This window comes from Pseudonaja textilis, chromosome 4 (genome assembly GCF_049901715.1).
Source record: "Pseudonaja textilis isolate UNSWEBS1 chromosome 4, rPseTex1.2, whole genome shotgun sequence".
Classification (NCBI taxonomy): Eukaryota; Metazoa; Chordata; class Lepidosauria; order Squamata; family Elapidae; genus Pseudonaja; species Pseudonaja textilis.
The window spans coordinates 51,257,757-51,278,884 of NC_141993.1; the positions used below are offsets into that span (position 1 = coordinate 51,257,757).

A 21,128-nucleotide genomic window follows, 5' to 3' on the forward strand; every position below is an offset into this window, starting at 1 on the left:
TGATGTGGCAGAGATAGCGTCCATGCATTTAACTGGACTTTTTAGTTTAGTAATATGTTGCATGAACACAGCCCATAAAGATTAATACACTAAGGTTGCAGTTTAATCACTCAAGAATACAGCTAGTACTCAAAGCAAGCAACGAGTGATACTAGTGTCATGTCCCAAAATATTTTTATATTTATATGGTTATGTTTAAAACCTCAAAAGTCATTAGTTGCTTCTACAATTGAAAGGAATAACAAATGAAAGTCTACTGAATCAGGTGAGACTTCCACTAATTGAATGGCATGTTTTAACAATGCTACAATTTGACAATTTTTTTTAAAAAGCTACCATACACACACAGCCATAAGCATTGTTCTGAGATTATCTGGAAATAGGCCAGATTTCAGAACAGTGTTGTTCTTTTCATTCAAACAGAATTTATTATATTTTATTTGGATAGTTTTGACTATTAAATGAATTTGCAAAATATCTCTTGCACAAAAAGGGGAAAATATATACTTCTCTAATTAGGGAAGGACATTAAACTGTTCAGAATTCCTTAACAAAAATAGGATAAAGTATAAATCAGAAGTTCTCCATATTGTCAGAAAAAAAGATCTAGCTGAAAAAAATTCTCCAGAATGACTTAGAAGCTGTGATCTAGGAATTAGTTTCAGTTGGAAGCATTTGTCATATTTGAAAGCATTTCATGAGATCATGTAATACTGTGTGAAATATAGTACTAATTTTAGCCAGAGCAAGGAACCAATCTAAATTTGGGATCCAGTGGTACTGCGACACAGACAAGGCTATAAACTGCTCTATATAACAGTAATCAGATGTGAAGAAATGTGAAATAAAACCATTAACACATAGACCAATTCTTTTTGCTTGCTTATCTTTCAAAGTCCTGACCAGTGATCTGACAATCTTAGTGCTTTGCCACATCAGTGTCACCTCACATTCATCTAAAATAGATGAATTTAGCATTATTACTCGCATCAAATAAGGAGTATGGCAAATAATTGGTCCACTCTTACTTGGCTTTGAGAAAAGTTTTCCTTGAATTCTAGGCTTCACATTTTAAAGGATTCAGAGAAATCAGAACAGGTTCAGGGAAAGATGAAATTAAGCCCTATGAAGAGGCTGAAAGAGCTGTGTGTGTATAGCTTTGAGAAGTTGACAAAGAGGGATACAGTGGCATTTTCCAAATACCTATTGTACCTTGCCCCAGAGTCACTTCCTGGTGAGATGAGCAGCTATATAAATTAGATAAATGTCACACTTACGTATCGGTTAGGTAGGCCTTTCTGGAATGCCCTAATTTAAATCCCTATCCTGAACAGGCAGTTGAACTAACTGGCCTAAATGATTCCTTCTACTACCAACCCTTCCTCCCAAGTCTTATTAAACATGGCAAAATTACAGTTCTCTAAAAGTACGTGAAATTTAAAATGTAAAATTTATTGCCAAGAAAAAAAACCCTGCTAATTTCACTTTAACATTTTTCTTTCAATGAAATGTTCATTTTTTAAAAACACTTATGGGATGGTGTAAGACAGCAAGAGGCATGTGAATCAAACTCTTGTTCAGTAAATGAGAGGCAGGTAATGTGAATTCCTTCAGATATTTTAAATCACAATTCCCACAATCTACTGTTAATAGCTTTGTTGGCTGAGGCTGATGGCAATTGTAATCCACAACCTGTAGAATGTGCCTATCTGTCAGGGATGAACAGTTTCTAATACAATGCATATTAAAAAGCCTAAACGTCATTTAACATATTTTTGAGGATTGTAGTTGCAAAAGAAACAACAACAATAAGCAACACAGTCAATCTTTATTGAAAACTGAAGTATTAATACATAACAATTCCTGTTACATAAACGTGCTTTTAAGAATTTAACTCTGAGCTCATCTACTCATTCGATTGTATAATAAAAATGAATTTTATACAATTGGCTCAGAATGGAATTGCCACTCCTATGTGTTGATGCAAAAGATGTGATGCTTTAAATTTCTGGAAGACAACATTGACCTAAACTTGGGGAAAAGTACCAATACAACTGTTTTAAGACAGTTTTTTTTTTTAAAGTTATATAAAAAGGAAACCTGTGCCTATTTCATAACAACACTATTACTGGGGCCTCTTGCACTTCTGTTGCATGCATTCCCCTTTTCACCCCACAAGGGCAGCCAATAATAGCACTACAATAAAATCCCACTAACAAATCCATTCTACTAAAAACAAGTTTGTACAGCAGCAAGCTAAGTGAAGCTTCCAGAGTTTGCTTGCTAAGTGCTCGAAAGTCGTTATTAGATTAGCAAAAGTCATATAGATACTGATGACAGGGAATTGGAAGTCAAACTGTTCAGACTATCTTGGGATGTTAAAATGGCTCCTGATATTGGGATGCTCAAATATTTCCATGTCATTTTAGAAAGAGTGCCCATTTCATTTTAGCCACCTCAGTATCTCATAAATAGCAATGTCTTCGGTAAGCTGAAGAGACAATTCAAGATTCTGATAATACAACCTCTCTCCAGTTACTTGTCGCTTACTGCCTTTCAATCTCTACTGACTGGCAGCTTGAACAAGAATTAGATGTTTAATATAAATGCAGCTCCCTTGCCTGCACTGCTGTCTCCCTTTTGTTATTATTCCACATGGATGAGATTGTTAGATATATTGAGAAGGAATGACTACACAGAGGAAAAAGTCAAGAGGAAAGGCCAAGTGCAAACAAAGCCTATCACAGGTTAAAAACAAATTGGGGCTCAGTGTTTGCAGGCAGAGACAGAAAGGGAATGTGCTAAATTAGCAAAAAACCTAATACAGAATGCAATATTAAACTTCACCTTCAGAAAATAATTATCAATACCTTTTTTTTTCTTTCCCCAGAACAGATCTTTAGTGGTGTTGGGTGTCTGCTTCGTAGTATAAACACAACAATGCAATACAAACTAGTTGAAAATGTTTTGCTCCCCTGCATTTTGACTGTAACAAAATTAACTTACACAACCAAGCAATGAGAATGCTCAGTAGAAACACATAGGAACAAAAGTTTTTCCTTAATAAATTCAAAATTTTCCACTGAAGTTAAAATTACTTTGCAATGGTCATGGAATATTAACTATATTATGGAGCCTGTGCCAAGTGTTAGTCATGACAGATTAAAACCTCTGCTCTTACTGGGTTACATTTCCGGAATCTAAATAAAGCAAAAAACCTTCTTTCCTCCATTATCTCCATCGTGACATCAAGACATATTTCGTGGTAATGTATGAGCTTCTCAGAGTATTTCAATGTATGTCTACAGTAATATTTTAGTTATACATTTATTACCTCAATTAAAAATGGGATATTTAGTTTCGTGTCAGTTGGTTAGCATTAATACCACTGATTACATCTACAAGTTTCTTGGCCAAATATAAAGTATCTGTAGAATGTGTCTATTTTGCTATTTTTTTAAAAAAAGACACTTCAAATATTGTGTTATATAGTTTGAGAATGTCTCCTAAACAATGCCTTCAGTATTATTTAAAAACATAGCCTTTCAAATTAAACTCAGATCCTTTGCTTTGTTATTGCTGTAATATGTTACTGTATTCCCCTCTAGAGGCTGCATTTGTGTTTGGAAGCAGCTTGATTGGAGCCTTGTCTCTGCTGCATCAACCTCCTTTAAAGCTTTCGGAGGAGTTTCAATGCAACCAATTAATGCAATGCAATTAAGAATTAGAGGCTTTACCTTCCCACCCTCCCATACAGGAATTCTAAACAGGGAACTAACAGCCAGAAGGAGAAAAAAAAAATCCACAATATCCCCTGTCTAATACATCCATTTGAAGTACAAACTTTGTTTCATAGTCATGCTTTTTTAATTATTTGCAACAATATACCAAGCTATATACATCTTCTCATCGCTGTGCTTTTGGTTACTTTCCTACTGACGCTATTGGAGGTATGGACTTATCTCCAATAAAATATCATTGCCCCATCCCCCCCTCCCCCAATTTCTGGAAGGTGCAGTAATTTTTGCAAGAAGTACTATTCCTCATGGGACAGCATAGTACTATTCCTCCATTGCAGAAGAATCCCATAATACAACTCAGAAAAAAGTGCTCAAAGTCGGATTACCTAAAAGCTGTTACTACGGTATCACTGTATTTAAACAAAAAACCAACCAAGGAAGTATCTAGAAACTAAAACTTGAGAAGAATCAAGTACAATTTATCTTCACCATTTACAAAGTGCTGCATTAGCTACAGACTTCAGGACATTTATATAAAGAGATAAGCTTTTATTTATTTTCAACGTCCCTGGCAAGACTATTTTTCAAAATTCACATCTGTGATAAATGCAAGAAACATTTAACTTTAAAAGCCTGCTACACTGGTTAAGTGTCCATACTAAATAATCATTAAGTTTAAGGACCACTCTTCAGAATGATGACAACTTCACAAATGGAATAGCTAAGCAGACCCAAATGGCAAGAAAGAACGAATTTGCTTGTTCTTTAGATACAGAACTTTCTCAGCTGCAATAAGTGCTCAAGATTAAAATGTAAGAATACATATGATTATGTTGTGTCACTGGCATTTGGATACAGGTGTCATATAACGATCCAAAGAAAATACATTTTAAGTAAAAAAAAAAAAAGAAGAGTATGTTATTGTTTAAACATCGTAAAGGCCGTTTCAAAGGGATTTGAGGCACAGAAGATTCTTGCCCCAGAGGAAAAAAAAAATAGGATGGTAGTACTAAAATCAGTTTCCAAATTACATATAAGTGGCTGTAACATCTGATTTAAAAACTTATCATCCCAGTGTTAGGATGCTCAGTTTCACAATTAAAAAACATCAACAACTTGCAAATATTTTACCAATACTATAAACTAATCTACAAATGTTAACTTTAAAAGGGAACATTTTAACCTTTGACTACACTATTTATTGCAGACGGGAAATACTGGGGGAAATAATTGGTGCCAATTCAAAGAAAGCCCTTGATTGCTTTTAGCACTGAAATTAAAGCCTAAAACAAAAATTTAAAAATCCCATAATAATTTTGGTACACAAACTGGTTCCAAGACTAGCCCTATATCGCCACAGCATTGACTGAGGTACTTCTACAAAGACTCAAAGCTGTAGGCAAGGAGTTCAGAGTGGTTTGCTGCAATTAAATACTGCATCTGTTTTCTTAATTTCACTTTTTCTAAATGCAATTTAGGAGGTAAAAAAGTATATGCCCAAGATTATGCCAAAAGATTATCACCAATAAGAATCTTTGTACTTGATCACTTTTGAATTTAGTCCTACTTTTTATGTAAAGGTATATTCTAACAATTGCTTCCACACTTGGATCATATCCATGCTGCAAGGAAAATAAGCCAATAAAATCATTTAATTAGTTTGCTCCCCTTTAATATATCAAAAAGGACATTTTTCTTCAGAATATATTGAATTCTTTTCTATTGAAATATTGATATGACTATGCTCTTACAAAAGAAAGCTGCTCAAACTATCAATCTGGCCAAGATTAGCCCATTTTTGTTGGAGGGGTGGACCTGTACAAAATTGAACAAAATTACCAGCAGTGTGGCAATCATTGACATCAATCACTTAAGACTGTTCTAGGAGGTAAACCATTACATGGATGATTTTCCACCAAACATTCCAATGATGATCAATGATTTAGATAGCAAGACCTTAACTGTATTTTTCCTGTATGCTTTTGTCCTTGAGAATGTCCATAACAACACTGAATCCAAAAAGTGGAAATGGAAAGAATTTACAAGTAACAAATGGTTCCTTTGCAAGATTTCTACAGAGTCATTTTCCAGTCACTGAACCATAAAGAAAAACATCACTAATTTTTGCTCCCTTTACCTGGTACCTCAAAAGGATAACACACTTGCTAATGTAGAATGATGAAAAAAAAAAAACCACTGCCACAATTCTACCTCTTTAAGACCCTGCAAACATTACAACAGTGCATTAGTGATATAAACTGTAAAATACTTTTTGACTTTTTTGGATTTTGCATATGACAATTTTTGCATCAGTCAGAGCAGGTAGGTTGAGCAAGCTTTGCGAGTTTTAGACATGCATTCAACTAGATATGAATCAATAAATTTATACTCCCTTTAATCATTATAATTAGCTAAAAATTGCAAGACAGTCCACAAAACAGGATTTGCTTTAAGACTAACTGCTGGAGTTCCAAGATGTAAGATATGCAGCACTGGGAAGTCTTCAGTGGAATTAGTGTTTAGCAAAGGATTGCAAGCATTCAGAAGAAACAAGTCCTGGTTGGAGGCATGAAGGCTTCAGCACCAACTTTTAAACCTCAGTTACTTGATTGCATATCTCCCATCTTCAAATCTGCATTCAAAAGGAAGGGAAAAAAGAGCTAAGCATCCAGTGTGACTTTTAGTAGTCCCACACTAGAGAAATCATTAAGGCTATACATGTATTAATACTTACACTGGGTAATGGTAATCACCACTGTGGGGGCACATAACTATAGGTTGGAGTTCCTGGAGCTCGATAAGTGGGCATTGTAACTGGGTGGGGGGCTACGGGAGTTGGGGAATGTGTTGTCAACAAGGTACCTGGGGAGGAAAAAATATTTCCACACTTAATTACTTTATAATCAGCATTCTTCGTTGTATATAAATAATTTGGAAGCTGGCATAGCCACCAGAATTTCTGTTACAAAAACTTAAATTATTTTTGCAGACTATGGTCCTATTTTTGTTTCCCCAGCATGTTGTATCAGTCTTCCATAGCCTATGTCTTACGAATATTTTAGGACTGTAATTCTCAGAATTCCCAATTAAAATATTAAGGCATGGCACAAAATTAAATTCACTTCTTGCATTACCATGTTAAAACTTAGTTCCACATTTTGACAAACAATAAATAAATATTCTACAAATCGGAATATGAATAGTCCTTCATTGACAACTAAAATTCAGCCCAAAATTTATCTTGCTAAGTGAAACATTTGTTAAGTGAATTGTGCATTTATGACTTTTCTTGCCATGGTTGTTAAGCCAATCACTGCAGTTGTTAAGTTAGTAACATTGACTTTGCATAACAGAAGGTTGTAAAAGGTGATCACATGACCCTGGAACATTACAATCATCATAAATATGAGTCAGTTCCCAAGTATCTGAATTTTTATTGTGTAATCATGAAGATGCTACAATGGTTGTTTGTGTGAAAAATGGTCATTAGTCACTTGTTTTCAATGCCTCTGTACTTCAAATGATCATTAAACGAACTCTTGTAGGTCAAGTAACTACCTATACAATTGGCTTGCGAGGCTCACTGTCCCAGAAGGACCTGCATTTTAAAATGTGTTTGATAGTCAAAGGATTAGTTACAAGAATAAAAAATGTTAGTGCTATGTGCCAAAGAGATTATCTGTTTACCAATGGTTGTCTGACAATTTATATGTAGTACCCAACTGGCTACACTAATGGATATCAAGCACTCTATAACACCAATACCATATCACAGACTTTTGGAATAAAATAAAATTACCTGCAGACATTGCCATTGTGGTCCCAGCCACCATTCCCATGGTGACACCATTTCCTCTGGGAGGTGGAATTGGTGCTGGATACATAGTTGCAGGCATTCCATTGGGCTGCACAACTGTAGTGTGATGGATTACGTGGGGTGGTGCTGCATATAAAGGCTGTGTGTAGTAAGTGCCTTGCTGTTGAAAAAAATGGTTGGTTTACTAAAATTCTTTCCAGTACTATTGATATATACTATAAGGCCACACGGTTTCAAGGAAATGCCATTATTTTATTTATACACATCAGGTATGAGTCGGGCCCTTCAAAAAGGAAAAAAAAAAAAGAACTGATTACTGTTCATTAATAATGAGTTTTCAGTTCTCTCAAAACTATTCCTAATTAGCTGCTCTATCAATCTGAACTAATTGGGAACCCCAAGCGTAACTGCATATTAACCAGAATTGCTGGCTTGTATCTCCAAACAAGCCAGAAACAAGGAGCCAACAATCACGTTGTTTTGAAGGCAGATTATCCACTATAAGCCAGAATTCACTAAAATTCTGATTTACAATATACATATGATTAATGATTATATTCCCACCCCAAACATCACAAACACTAAGAATCTAGAAAATGGCACAGTTCCAGTTGTTATATAATTAACGCAAGCAACAAACATCTTTTTACCTGTGCATATGGATTCTGCTGTGGATAGGCACTTCGAACTGGATATACTGCAGTTTGGTAAGGATTGGGTGAAGAAGAATATGGAGGCACTGTACCACTGGTGGGTGAGCAAGAGACTTTATATGGTGTGCCTGGTGTATAACCTATATTAAAAGATAGGCATGTATAAACTTTGTGCTTCAATAATTTGTAATATTCATATTATTAAACAGTGAGAAATAGCATGATCCCTTTTTTCTAATTAAAATCACAAAAATAGGAAGTAACTGCAGCCACCAGTTTTATTTATTTATTTAAATTTATATGACTACCCATCTCAATATGATCAGTATGGACAGCTAACAACAGTTAAAAACACAATGTTACAAGATCACATTAAAATAAATATAAATTGGCAGCCAAAGTTAAAATAAAAACCCTACAATCATCAGTATAATTATCCTGCAGGCCCAGCCCCCAACTCAGTGATGGAATCCCTATAAGCACAACCAGAAGAGTAAAATATTTGTAATTATCAAAAATAGTCAAGAAAGTACTCAGCTTTTAATATTTAGAAATACAAATAATAAGCACAATGTAAACAGGATTTTTTATCATTTATTCATCAAATTTGTCTGTTGCCTGACTCTCAATGATTCTGGAAGGTTCACAAAATGCATAATATAATGTAAAATAATATAGTATTAAACTGCATTTTTGATTACTACTATTGTCATAAATTCTGGATTGTTGCCATTGTAAAGTTTGATAAAAAGTATTTACAGGTAGTCCTCCAGTTGCAAGGAGACTGGAATTTCCATTGCTAAGTGATCAGTCATAAAGATCAACATCACATGACTGCATTGCTTAGTAGCGACAATCCTTGATGTTGTTGTTAAAGTGAGGATCCTGGGTCATTAAGTGAGCATCTCCCTGCAATGTCCTGCTGGCTTCTAACAATCAAGTTAGCGTGCAAGCTAGCAGGAAGTTAAAACTCCCAGGTGGCTTGCAACCAAGTCAGCAGGCAGTTAAGTGGCTGCTGAATGTGAGAGGGGCGAGAGAATACTTATGTGACCAGGAAGGCATGGCACAAGTGCAGTGGGGCTTGGGATGGCTGCTGCTGGGTGGGGGAGAGTGTTTGTTACTGGGGAGGTATGGTAGCAGTGCTATCAAGCTAGGGGAAGGCGTGAGGGTGATAGAGTGATCTCAGGCAAGGTACAAGCTCAGGCACGGGGAAGGTATAAGGTCAATGAGGCTCAGGGAACACGTGAGTGGCTGGGGAAGTTTGATGTGAACATAGCAATGATCATGGAAGCTGAGCAGGAGCCCAATGCAGAGTGCCCAATGCAGAGGGGCTGGGGAATGGTGCACCAGTTGGGCAAACTTGCCCAAGCGACTTTGACCTTCCCTGCCAGTTTTTCCATTGACTTTGCTTGTAGGAAGCTGGCAGGAAGATTACAAATTGTGATCACAAGTATGCAGGACACCATGACTGTCCTAAGTGAGAGCCAGTTGCCAAGAGTCCAGATCATGATCACATGACCTGATTGCTGGGGTGCTGGAACAACTGGAACTTCAAGGACAAATCATAACTACATTAAGTTGTAACTTTGAACTGCCGCTAAAGGACTGATGATTACCCTAGGACTATCTCTACTACTGTATGTTAAATTATAGTGGAAATTAGATTTTATTGTTTACTCTGGAACATTCTAGTATAGATTTGAGGTCTAGAATTTAATTCAGAATATAGGATTCAGATATAGGAACATCGAACATAAATTAGAAAGAACAAAGCTGTTTAAAGTATAAATGGTTGGAAATATTCCTTGCTGATTGTGGAATCTTAAGCCTAGAGCAGAAGATGCTTACCTAGTGAATTTAATTCTTTCTATAATACTTAAATACCTTTTGTTGCCTTCCCACTTAGTTCATCAGTTTCCTCCCTTTTTGTTCCCTTTCTTTAAACTAGCTTCATTTTACGTATTTTAACCTTCCTCTATTTTATACGCTTCCAGTATTACCAGTTTTCAATTTTCTTACAGCAGTTGAGGCATTCTCTTCATCATTTTTTTCTTGGGCATTAGAATAAAAAATATTCATTTATATTCTGCTCTTCAATATATCACTATAATTCCTATAAAAAGTTGTAAAATACTTCTAGCAATACTTTTGGCTTGTTGGAAATTAGATGTGAAGGTCACAAATGGCAATCACGTGACTGTGGACACTGTAAATGCACACCACTTGCCAAATGGTTGAATCATGATCATGTGATGGGGGGACATTATGATATTTGCAATTTGGAAGACATTATCATAAAACTCCTTTTTTTCAATGCTGTTGTAGCTTTGAACAGTCACAGAACAAGCAGTCAATAAGAGAGGACTATTGCACTTCCCTATGTGTATTTAGATTATCTTCATTCGAATCGATTGCATCTTTATTTTTTTCTTAGTGTACAGTTCCTCCCTTCCATCCAATAACCTTTTTTTTCTTAAGCATTCATTCTTCTTATATTCCAAATTACAATATTCTATGTGCAATGTTCATCACTAAATGGCCCATATAGATCTCTGCCAGTTAACATAGATTTGGCCAATCAAAGTTTTCACATGAAATTTTAGTATGACTGAGAAGGCTGCATTATTTACACTTAGTTAGATCTGTGCCCTGTCACCAATATGGACAGTAATTGTCAGTTCTGGCAAATTTTGAATAATATGCCACCAACACAATCAAGGCCCAGCTTTACCCCAAACATGCTCACACCCCATGCAAGTTAGGATATTTAATCTAGAAACTAACTTGCAACCCAATATACTGTTGCACACATACTACCAACTTGGAGGTACATACAGTGCAACATTGAACCGTTCTTACTGCAGAAGGGTACACATGATGAGATTGTTGAAATGCTCTTACTGTTATAATCTTTTTTGTTAATATTGAATCAGAATCTGCCTTCCTGCAACTTAAATCCATTATTAAGCATCCTGAGCTCTGGAATATCAGAGAAAGTCTTTATCTTCTTCAGTATGGTATCTTCTCAGGTATTTGAAGGATACTATTATGCCCACCGCCCCGAATCTTCGTTTCTCAAGGCTAAACATTCCCAATTTCTTCAATATCTCTTCATGGGTCTTAGTCCCCTGATCATCCGCGTTGCTCTTCTCTGAGCCTGTTCCAGTTTGTCTGAACCCTCTTTAATATGCAGTAATCAGAACTGGACACAATACTCAAAGTGGGGGCCTGACCAAAGAAGAATAAAGTACAACTATTTTTCCTCTGACTCAAAAACCATATCAGTTCTGATACATTTTAAAACTGCACCTGTCTTCTTAGCAGTAAAAAAAACCCTTTCAGATTTATATTCATAAATGAACAATTCCAATATTTATTTCACAAGCATTATCATCAAGCTGAGTATTTTCCCATCCTATATCTGTGAATCTGAGTTACTTTTTCCTAGGTGAAGAACTTTGTGTCTTTTGCACTTTATTATTCCTAGCCCATTTTCTCTCCTATCAAACTACACTAATTTTTTCCTATTGTACATTAGCCACAGTATCTATTTTATGTTATTTGAGTTGATAACCATACTTTCTACTTCAACCACACTCAACTTTCAAATATAATCTTTCAATATCCTAGTCAAATCAGATCTAAAGGACAAGGAAGCTTTCAAACAAAGAGTTATTGATGTGGCTGCAATACTTAAATGTGTCATGTCTTTGAAGTGGTTCATTCAACACAAATCAGCCTCTTGGTTAGAAAAATGTTTAAGAAGTTACATATGTCAACATTTCAGAAGAGCTTTCTTTAGAGCTCAGTTTGAACAACTGAACTCCATGAGACATGGAGTCCCACTTGAAGAAAGACTGTGCATTTGTGGAGCACCAACCACTGAAGTCACTGGACACATTCTTGTTGACAGCAAACTGTTCTCTGCTGTATATTTAAGAGTCATGTTTAAAAAAAAAATTGGGCCGCCCAGGAAAAACAATGTTCATTGCAGGGAACAAACCTGCAAATCACTAGTAAAATTGCACTCTTCATGTCAAGGCCAATATAAACAGGAGAGAATATGTAGATCAGACTGCGGTGAACTGTAAGGGTGATGACTTATTAAAGTATTTTATTGTTTTCTTTGTATTTTTATATCAGTTTTATATACCATATGGCCAACTGGGTTAATAGTTTCTAGATTGGACTCTGTGCATTATCCAGTACATTCTGATGCAGAGGAACTTCTATGCTTTTCAAGTTAGTTCTATATATCTGTCATGCCTTGCAGTTCACAATTAGCTTATCACAATGGGAACTTCAGCTCAATATAAAATCTTGTGTTAATACATGAGGCATTCCAAAATTGTAACAAAAAGGAGCGCTAATATAGCAAGGCACTCCATCCCTGCTTATAGTTTTAAATTTCTCTCTACATATCATGAAAAAGAATGACTCTGGGCTCCTGAAAATTGGCTGTATGTTCCTATTATCAAAAATGTAGTGAAAAAGCTATTCTGAAGACAATATCTATTCTTTCTAACAAATAATTTGGGGACTCAAATCCCACTTATATATAAGCATAGTGCTATTCCTCTGAGGGTTACCATTCTTTTCTAAACTACAAGATGGACAAATGTAACCAATGAAGAAATATGCAACATATTGCAACATTTTCCTTCTGCCTTTGTATTTGACATTTTCAGACATAGAGATCTTGAACTGAAGTATTTGGCTACTTAGTGTCAGGCTTCCAAAATGGCTTTGGTCAGATCAGCTTCAGGGTTGACACTTAGTGATTATGTGTCACTTCTACTATCACAGATGTCAACATATTCAATATTTGCAATAACTTAAAAGTTTACATTATTGAATTGTGCAGTAGTACCATATACCTGTTTGGAATGTTGGATTTGCTGCAGGATATATATTAGGAGAATAAGCAGGAGCAGCAGCTGCATAGCCCATTGGGAATCCAGCTAAAAGAAAGTTGAAAATTACTTTCAGATGTATTGATATTGTATTATTATCCAACAAATGTAATACTATATTACTTAATATAATTTCAATCCATAACAAAGTAATGCTTTATATTTTGTCATATAAAATATATCATTTAAATGCCTGAACTATTTATTTAGCTCATCAATATTTTCAAAAAGAGCCTTGCTCAACTCTCTGTAACTATGGCTTGCAACTCTATTCCCAACAATGGATATGCCATGGAATGCTGAGAACTGGTTCACACATCTAGTGGAAACTGATATTGGGGAAATCTGGTCAAAAACCAGCTTTTAACGTCTGTGCAAAAATCTATAGTTTATGTCCTAATTTTTGTGGCCATAGAATGGAAAACAGTATCATCATGAGTTTACATTTTCTATACCAAATAGCATAGATACACATATCAAAGCTATTTTAAATTTTCATACCCTTATGTTAAAAAGGAAAGAAGTTGATGGCACATTCCCAAGTCAATACTTTCTTGAAACTACCAGCTATTCCAATATAGAACCCTCAGATATGCTTGGAATTTGGGGAACTCAGTACATCTTGATGCTACCATGTTCAGGAAGACTCTAATCATTCATGCAAAATCAATTCAGAATTGAGATTATCATAGGATACGGTCTGATAAATAAGAAATCACAACAGAAAGTTTTATGAGATTAAGTTACATACCTGGATACCCAATTCCTTTGGCATTTGCAAAGGGTACCCCAGAAGATCCAGGACTATAAACAGGATTCATGATTTCAATAACTGAAAGGGAAGAGTCACACAATTAGTAGACTACAATGCTTTAACAGTATTATTTAAATCTGCTTTCTTCTTTACTATGAAAATAATAAAAAGCACATCTCTGAAAAAAAATTGAATACCTAGTTAGTAGTACATCCTGTATTCATAACCAAATATGATTGTGAAAATACTGATATTTGAACAATTTTATATTGTACCAAGTAGATTAACTGATAATATCTCTAACAATGAAATTCTGAGACTGACATTTATTCAATTCAGATTTCAACAGGACTTACTCTCTCATGAAAACTTAGATATAGGGTTAATTATAAATATTTGGTCTCCGTAGGACTTCATAACTGAAAACAAAAAAGTGCTTTACTGGGCCGGTAAACCTTTTCTTGCATTTGCGCTTCAGCATGGAAGGCAGCCATCCAATCATAAAAAATATGCAAATGCTTCAATAAGTTCCAGAAAGGAATTGTCCCAAGCATGCTCCAAAGCACCCTCTATATCTGAGTCCAAGTACTGAATTTTATTAAATATTTTTATAAATTTGTACACAAAATTGCATAACATTGCAAACAAGAAGGATATTTACAAGTACATTTCACATCAACAAGTAAGCAATTTCTATAATCTGTAGGATTACAGTTGCTATAAAATACTTTTTTAGGAATCGGATTATGGATACTATGTACTACTGTACTATTGGTCATGAGCCAGTTTTAAGAAACAAGAAAGCATGCGTGCCCATATACATCATATAACTTAACTTGAAATATAACTACTATTCCAAGACAGAACATTGTATTAATATAGTTGTCCTAGTTATGGTTAATATATTACTGAAATATTTAAAATTTTATAGAATCACAAAAGCCAATTTGATTTAATTATCATGGAATGAATTTTATTAACTAATTTTGAATATACTATATGTAAAAGTCATAAAATTAGTATTCCATAATATTTTATACTCTGCTTTTTAGAAACATTGCCTGTAAATATTATACTTAATATATTCATTTGTGTTATGAAATCAGAGAGCTTCTGTTCCACTTGGAGCTTTCTGCTATCCTTTAAGAACAGAATATTGCTCTTCTCAATTACGCTAATCTCCCACATATATTAGGAACATTTCTATCCACCCTTTTATGTCAACAAGAAGCTGTGCTATCAAATGAAAAAAAATACTGAATAAAATAGATTTCTGAATGTTTATTATACTTTTATTACCACAGTAAACAAATAAACCACCTTTTAATTTTTTGTGACTACCAGATTTGCTCAGAATTCAGCAAAAGCAGCTCGAAGAAGTACATAGCCAGATTTGGAATCTTAAAATATAGTTACACACAATTAATTATGAATTCCACTGTAATGGGACCTAATTTTTACACATGATTCATATTGCAGCCAGTAATGAAGATAAATTTAGCTTCATATTATCAATTTAACATTCAGATGAATCCATGAACTTTATTACAAAATTAGGCTCAGGTAACAACCACCAATATAACTTTAACCTACAATATTTCACCCATTTTTGTTATGAAAAACATTTCTAGTATTTCAACCATATGACAGCAGCACAAATTATGAACAAATTATATTAAATTTTGAACAGATAGGTTTTAATTTAAAAAGAATACATGTAGACCTTGATTTACAACACTCATTTTAGTAACTATTCAAAGTTACAACAGCATTTTAAAAAAGTGACATGACCATTTTTACACTCACAACCACTGCAGCTTCTCCGTAGTCATGTGATCAAAACTCAGACGCTTGGCAACTGACTCATTTATGGCAGTTGCAGTGTCCTGGGCTAATGTGATTGCCTTACTTGACCTTCTGACAGGCAAAGGCCATTGGGAACCCAGATTCAATAACAACTGTGTTACCAACTTAACAACTGCAGTGATTCATTAATAATTGTGGCAAGAAAGGTTGTAATATGGGCAAAACTCTTTTAAAAAGTGTTTTACTTAGCAAGAGACATTTTGGGCTCAACTGTGATCGTAAGTTAAAGTCTGCCTGTACTCAGATTAGGGGAACCAACTGTGCTTCTATTTTGGAGGTGAGTCATTAAGAACTTCTAATGCCAAAGGACAGGTTGACCAAAAAAATTCTTCCTCCATATCAAGAGTTGGATTTATTAGTCAAATACAGCACTGAATTATCCCTTACAAAATTAACCATAACTAAGACAACTAATACTGAATCATAGCATATCTGATTCACCAGGCTACATTAGCAGAAGTTTTCACATAGCTTTAAAAGACAAAGGATTAGATTGATTTGGATGCAATTACTGTGAATTTAACAGAGACTAAGTATGTTTTCTCTAGTTGGAAGCTTTAGTTGGCAAATAACTTCAAATTTTGTTGTATTTAGAAACAGAGTTCTAAACATCTGCTCAAGAATTCAACATATTTCTAGACAATTACATACAATATACAATTATACTAAAAATATTCACATAACTTATCCCAGCTATTTTATTTTAGAAGCAAGTATTACATAAAATATTTAAAAGAGGTGCTTTGCAAAATAAGTTGCCATGAGTGAAGCACACTACTCTTTGAAGTAATAAAGCAGCTACATTCTCAGCTCAACTGCTTCAAAAGCTTTCCTACTGAATGCAGTAACATTACAGTTGCTTCAATGCCCCAATCATTCCAGAGAATACAGCTTCTTTAACTTTTCTGAAAGATGCTTAGCTTGTATCAATGTATTCTCCAAGATGCTCCTTTCAAATGCTTTACACAGTCCCATTCAAAACTATACAGGACAAGCAGAACCCTGCAAAAACCTCTATGGCAGAGACTACAGAATGGATCAAAAGTGTCCAAAGTCTTATCTTTTGTTTGTTCTGCCTCTCAAGTGCCACTCATTCAAGTGTTTTCATAATACAGATGGCCTTAACTGCCAAGCCATGAGTTGCACTGCAGCCCGCACAGTCCAAACTCTGGTAGATTGGAACTAAGTTACCAGTCTCATTCACACTTATTTAAGTATATAAAAATAATTTTGTGTCCTGCATTTCAACTACAAATGAATCAACTGTCACAATTTTTCTTCTCAATGTCTCACTGCAAGACATTACAATGATCTCTGTACATTAATACCCAAAAACAGGGAGAAGGTTTGGAAAACTTTTTTGTTGGATATAAAACCATAATTTGGTCCCTTTGCAAGGAAGCTTGGATTTAAAAAAATCCTATGCACAAGAACTACTTTGGTTAGTTGGTCCCTTCCACATTAAATATTATGGATGTTTTAGTTTGATAGTAGCAAAACATCCAGCATCCAATATCAGATGCATAGATACCAACTGCTGCAATTTATAATACTTAAGCATGTGAATCTGCATTTTTAAGGTGGAATCTTAAGCTGAAAATAAAAACCACAAATTTTATAGTAATTAATCAGAAGTGTATTATTTAGACAGTTCCACATCACTACAGACTCACAGGTTGCTTAAGTTTCATTTTCAAAAATCAAATTCTTTTGTAGTTTGCATCAGTATATAACACTACAGTTGGTACTTCATCATAAAAGCATTGCATATAATTTATTTTAATAGACTTATAAGCAGGAACATTTTTTGGAAAAAAAATCAAGGGGAAAGAGCTTCCCCCCCTAGTATCTTGAAGCTTTCTTAGTCTTTACCTGGGATGTACAAGCAATTGAAAAACACATGGCTTTGGCAATCTTAGCAAATTATTTCATTTTGACAGCAAAAAATAGTTAATATATAAGGCTATAAAAATGACATACATTTGTAGGGAATTATGTTTATTCAGGGACTTAATTTCCCTAAGGGAAAATTTAACTTGATTTTTTAAAAATCATTGAGTTAATTTTCCCTTACAGGAGAGGATGCCACACAACTGTTTTAATGCCATAGTCTAAAATGTACAAGAATTTGCAGTTCTCCACTTTCAGAACAGGACACAAAACAAATAGTATTGCCCAAGTTTGTTCTATTAATGGCTGTAATCATACAACAGAATAAATCAGTGTATCAGCTACTTCTGTTTCCCACAATGTGTAAACATATTTAATGTTTATAGCTCAATCAGTCAAGCAACTGGACAAGAAATCATGTGTATGTCTTATGCAGGATTTTAGTCACTGTTAATTTTAATTTTAAATTCTAGTAACTGCTAGTAACTTAATATTAACCTCAGTATAAACTTAATCAACTATGCAATGCATTTTATCAGCTATTTTGATAGTGAACTAGAATGATAAATGCCACCGATCTTTAGCAATTTAATCAGTTATACAAATATTTATGGATGAATAAGTGGAATGTGAGCATTCACTGTTTTACGAAGAAATCAATCGCACTAATTGATTTTACACAACTTGCTCATGATTTTAATTTTGCATAAAAACCTAAGTTAAGACACTTTAGTCTTTAAGCTATATTTTCAGAAAGATGCACCTTATTTCCCTGAAAGTCATTAGAATATATGACCAGAATATATCCAAATTTGGGGGATGGGGGGAGAAACCTAGAAATAAAATAAGACTCCAGTTAAGAAACGTTTTATGCAGCTGGGCTCAGACCAGTTGGAATGCTAGTTCAAAAACACCATGTAAAAATGCCACAACTCTATAAAACAGATTAGAGCTGAAGCATCTACGCTTCAAGTTCTGTTTTAATTCTGATGTAATTTTTTTGTCAACACTGAAATCCAGATTAAATTGCTCCCAATAACGCAGGCTAACAAATCAGGAATCGGGGTTTATTCTACCTCCAAGTAATTGTACTGCTGCCTCACCTCCCAGCTCAGCATCAAAAGCTGCTGCTCCCCACCGCCCCCAAAACCCACCCTTTAGCAGCAGCCCTTCGAATAGGAAAACAACCGCCAGGTCTATCTACACTCTTGGCAAGCACCGCTTTGCAGACCCAAAATGAGATGCAGAGCTGGAAGGCCAGGAGACCTGAGGGCTTTTGGGTGCCTCAGAAACGGCTCAAGAGCGCCCACAAACGCGGGGTCTGCCGCCGAGGCCTCAGCTCGGCCAAGCATCCATTGCCGCGGGGCCTTGTGTGGAGAGACCGCCACGCTGACGGGCGAGGCGGCCGGGAGCAGGGGAGGCAACTCCCCGGGTCGACTTTCGCTCGGGGATGGCCCCCCTCGGCAAAGGGAGCCGGCCCGTGAACGACCTGCAGCCCCCCTCCCCTCCCCTCCCCTCCGGCAGCGGTTAGGAAGAGGGGAGGGGCCGAGGCGGCGCTCCCTCACTCACCGAACAGCAGCGTTGGGTCGCGGCGGCCCCTGCCCGGCTTTCGCTCTCTCGCTCTCGGGGCCTGAGGCGGGAGGAGGCCAAGCCTGGGCGAGGGCTACTGCCGCCGAAACCTGCCACAAGAGCGAATCCCTCCCGTATGCGCCTCGCCGTCTCGTTCTCGTTCTCCTTCTCTTTTCTCCGGAGAACTGCGCAGCAACCCAGCGGCCCAGAACGTCACATCCGCTCGTCGGCTGTGTGCAAAGGACGGACGATGCCCGCATACGTATGAAGCCCCCAAAGGCGAGCCAAGAACTGCTGTCACATGCGGGAGGAGAGAGACAGAGAGACGCGGGTCCCCATATCACGTGGCCGGAGTGGGTTTGGCGCCGTTGCTGTTGATTGCGAATGGAATCTTCTTTCCCCCTTCAAAACAAAGCAAATTCGAATTTAGAGAGTTGCTCCTGTGTCATAAATTAGACTCGTGTTCACAATAATTCGGCCCATAACGTTATGCGCAGTTAGATGCACATTGTAATAAGAGTCCAAGAGGCTGGAGGGTCCTTTAAAGGATTGTTTATATACGCAGAAGTCATGTAATCTTGTTAAAATGACGACCCGAGAAAAGGACATGCCAGGGTGTAACTTCTTTTAGTATCTCGTTCAGGACATTTAAAGTTAAATAGTTAGGGATCAGTAGTTACCCGAATAGATAAATGAGGGGGTCCTTGGTGCTTTCCGAGGTTGCTTGTTTTCTTGCAAACGTTTCATTACTAGGTAACATCAGTGAATAGATAAATTTATTGCTGGTAGTATTAATTGTTGAAGATCAACTACAAAAATATACATCCAGAACATCGGCTGTAAACATTGTACAAAGTAAATGCACTGCCACCTATGTATAAAAAAATGATTCGTTCTTAACCCATTATAGCCACTGTTACACAAAATGTCAGTTACCTTATCAGAACCCATGGCAATATTCTGTTGCAATGTAGAAAAACATTAAATTTCTCTAATACATTTAAAAATAAAATATGCATGAAGCAAGAATCTCAATAAAGGCTGCATAAAAATGTGTGTCCTGTTTGATGGAGAAGGACATAACAGTATTTTACTTCCAGCAAAACAAAACAAAATGAAATGTTCCAGCTCCATAGCACTTTGATTATTCATCAATAAGAAGAGCTAGCTAAAGTAAAATGTGCACGTTAAAAATATGTGCAAGGATGATTCTAAAGTTCTTAAACTTAACAAGGATAGATATTTAAGTAACAACCCCTCCCATATATCAAAACTGAAGGATTGCAGCATTTATTGCAGCTTTTTTTAAAAAAATTCAGGTGCCTCAAATGAGGCTCTGCAGTTGTCATGAAAGCCACAAATGTGAAATTCCTGCAGTTTCAAACCATTAGAATATGGGGATCAAACTCGATTTCATTGAGGGCCGCATCAGGGTTGTGCTTGACTTGTGGGGGCTAGGGTGGGTATGGCCAGCTTGACGTCACTCCTGTTGGGAGCGCCTGTGGTAGCCCGAGCGCTCTACCAGCAAAAACAGGCTCCCAAGCTCTGTTTTCACTGGCAGAGGGTTGCAGGAGGCTGTGGCAGCTGAAAATGGAGCTCGGGAGCCCGTTTTCGTGGGCAGAAGCACCAGAGGCCAGTCCTTTGCTATTTCCAGGGCAGCCCTGCAGGCTAGATTTAAGTACCCCACGGGCCAGATCTGGCCCCCAGGCCTTGAGTTTGTGGGTTGGTTGTGAGTTGGCCATACTCAAAAGAGTATTGGACCACCAATACATAATTGGTCTGCAGCCCTTTTGGGCTATGGTATCACAGGGCATGAAACTCTGGGTTTTGCTTCCCAAGGCTGCAAACAAAGCCCACAAATTCCTCAAGGCTGCTTTGTGTGCAAGGATATAATGCTTTTATTATCATGGGCCACAGTCATCCACG

The 21,128-nt window shown here is 36.3% G+C and overlaps 1 protein-coding gene across 1 annotated transcript; it reads right to left on the bottom strand.

Moving 5' to 3' along the window:
* Positions 1-1,809: 1,809 nt before the first annotated feature.
* Positions 1,810-19,649, bottom strand: FAM168B (family with sequence similarity 168 member B). The gene is made up of 7 exons (XM_026701277.2): positions 19,203-19,649; positions 13,875-13,955; positions 13,088-13,171; positions 8,208-8,350; positions 7,540-7,717; positions 6,475-6,602; positions 1,810-6,372 (listed from the first exon to the last, which is right to left on the bottom strand). The coding sequence occupies exons 2-6, from the start codon at positions 13,942-13,944 to the stop codon at positions 6,490-6,492; spliced, it is 588 nt and encodes a 195-aa protein (XP_026557062.1). The 5' UTR covers positions 13,945-13,955; positions 19,203-19,649; the 3' UTR covers positions 1,810-6,372; positions 6,475-6,489.
* Between the last annotated feature and the right edge of the window lie 1,479 nt (positions 19,650-21,128).

Excerpts from the sequence above, each read along its gene's own strand:
- FAM168B (XM_026701277.2), bottom strand. The coding sequence starts at position 13,944 with ATGAATCCTGTTTATAGTCCTGGATCTTCTGGGGTACCCTTTGCAAAT. Across the intron at positions 13,172-13,874 it reads CAAAGGAATTGGGTATCCAG|CTGGATTCCCAATGGGCTAT; the intron begins GTATGTAACTTA and ends ACTTTCTTTTAG. Across the intron at positions 6,603-7,539 it reads CACAATGGCAATGTCTGCAG|GTACCTTGTTGACAACACAT; the intron begins GTAATTTTATTT and ends TTTCCTCCCCAG.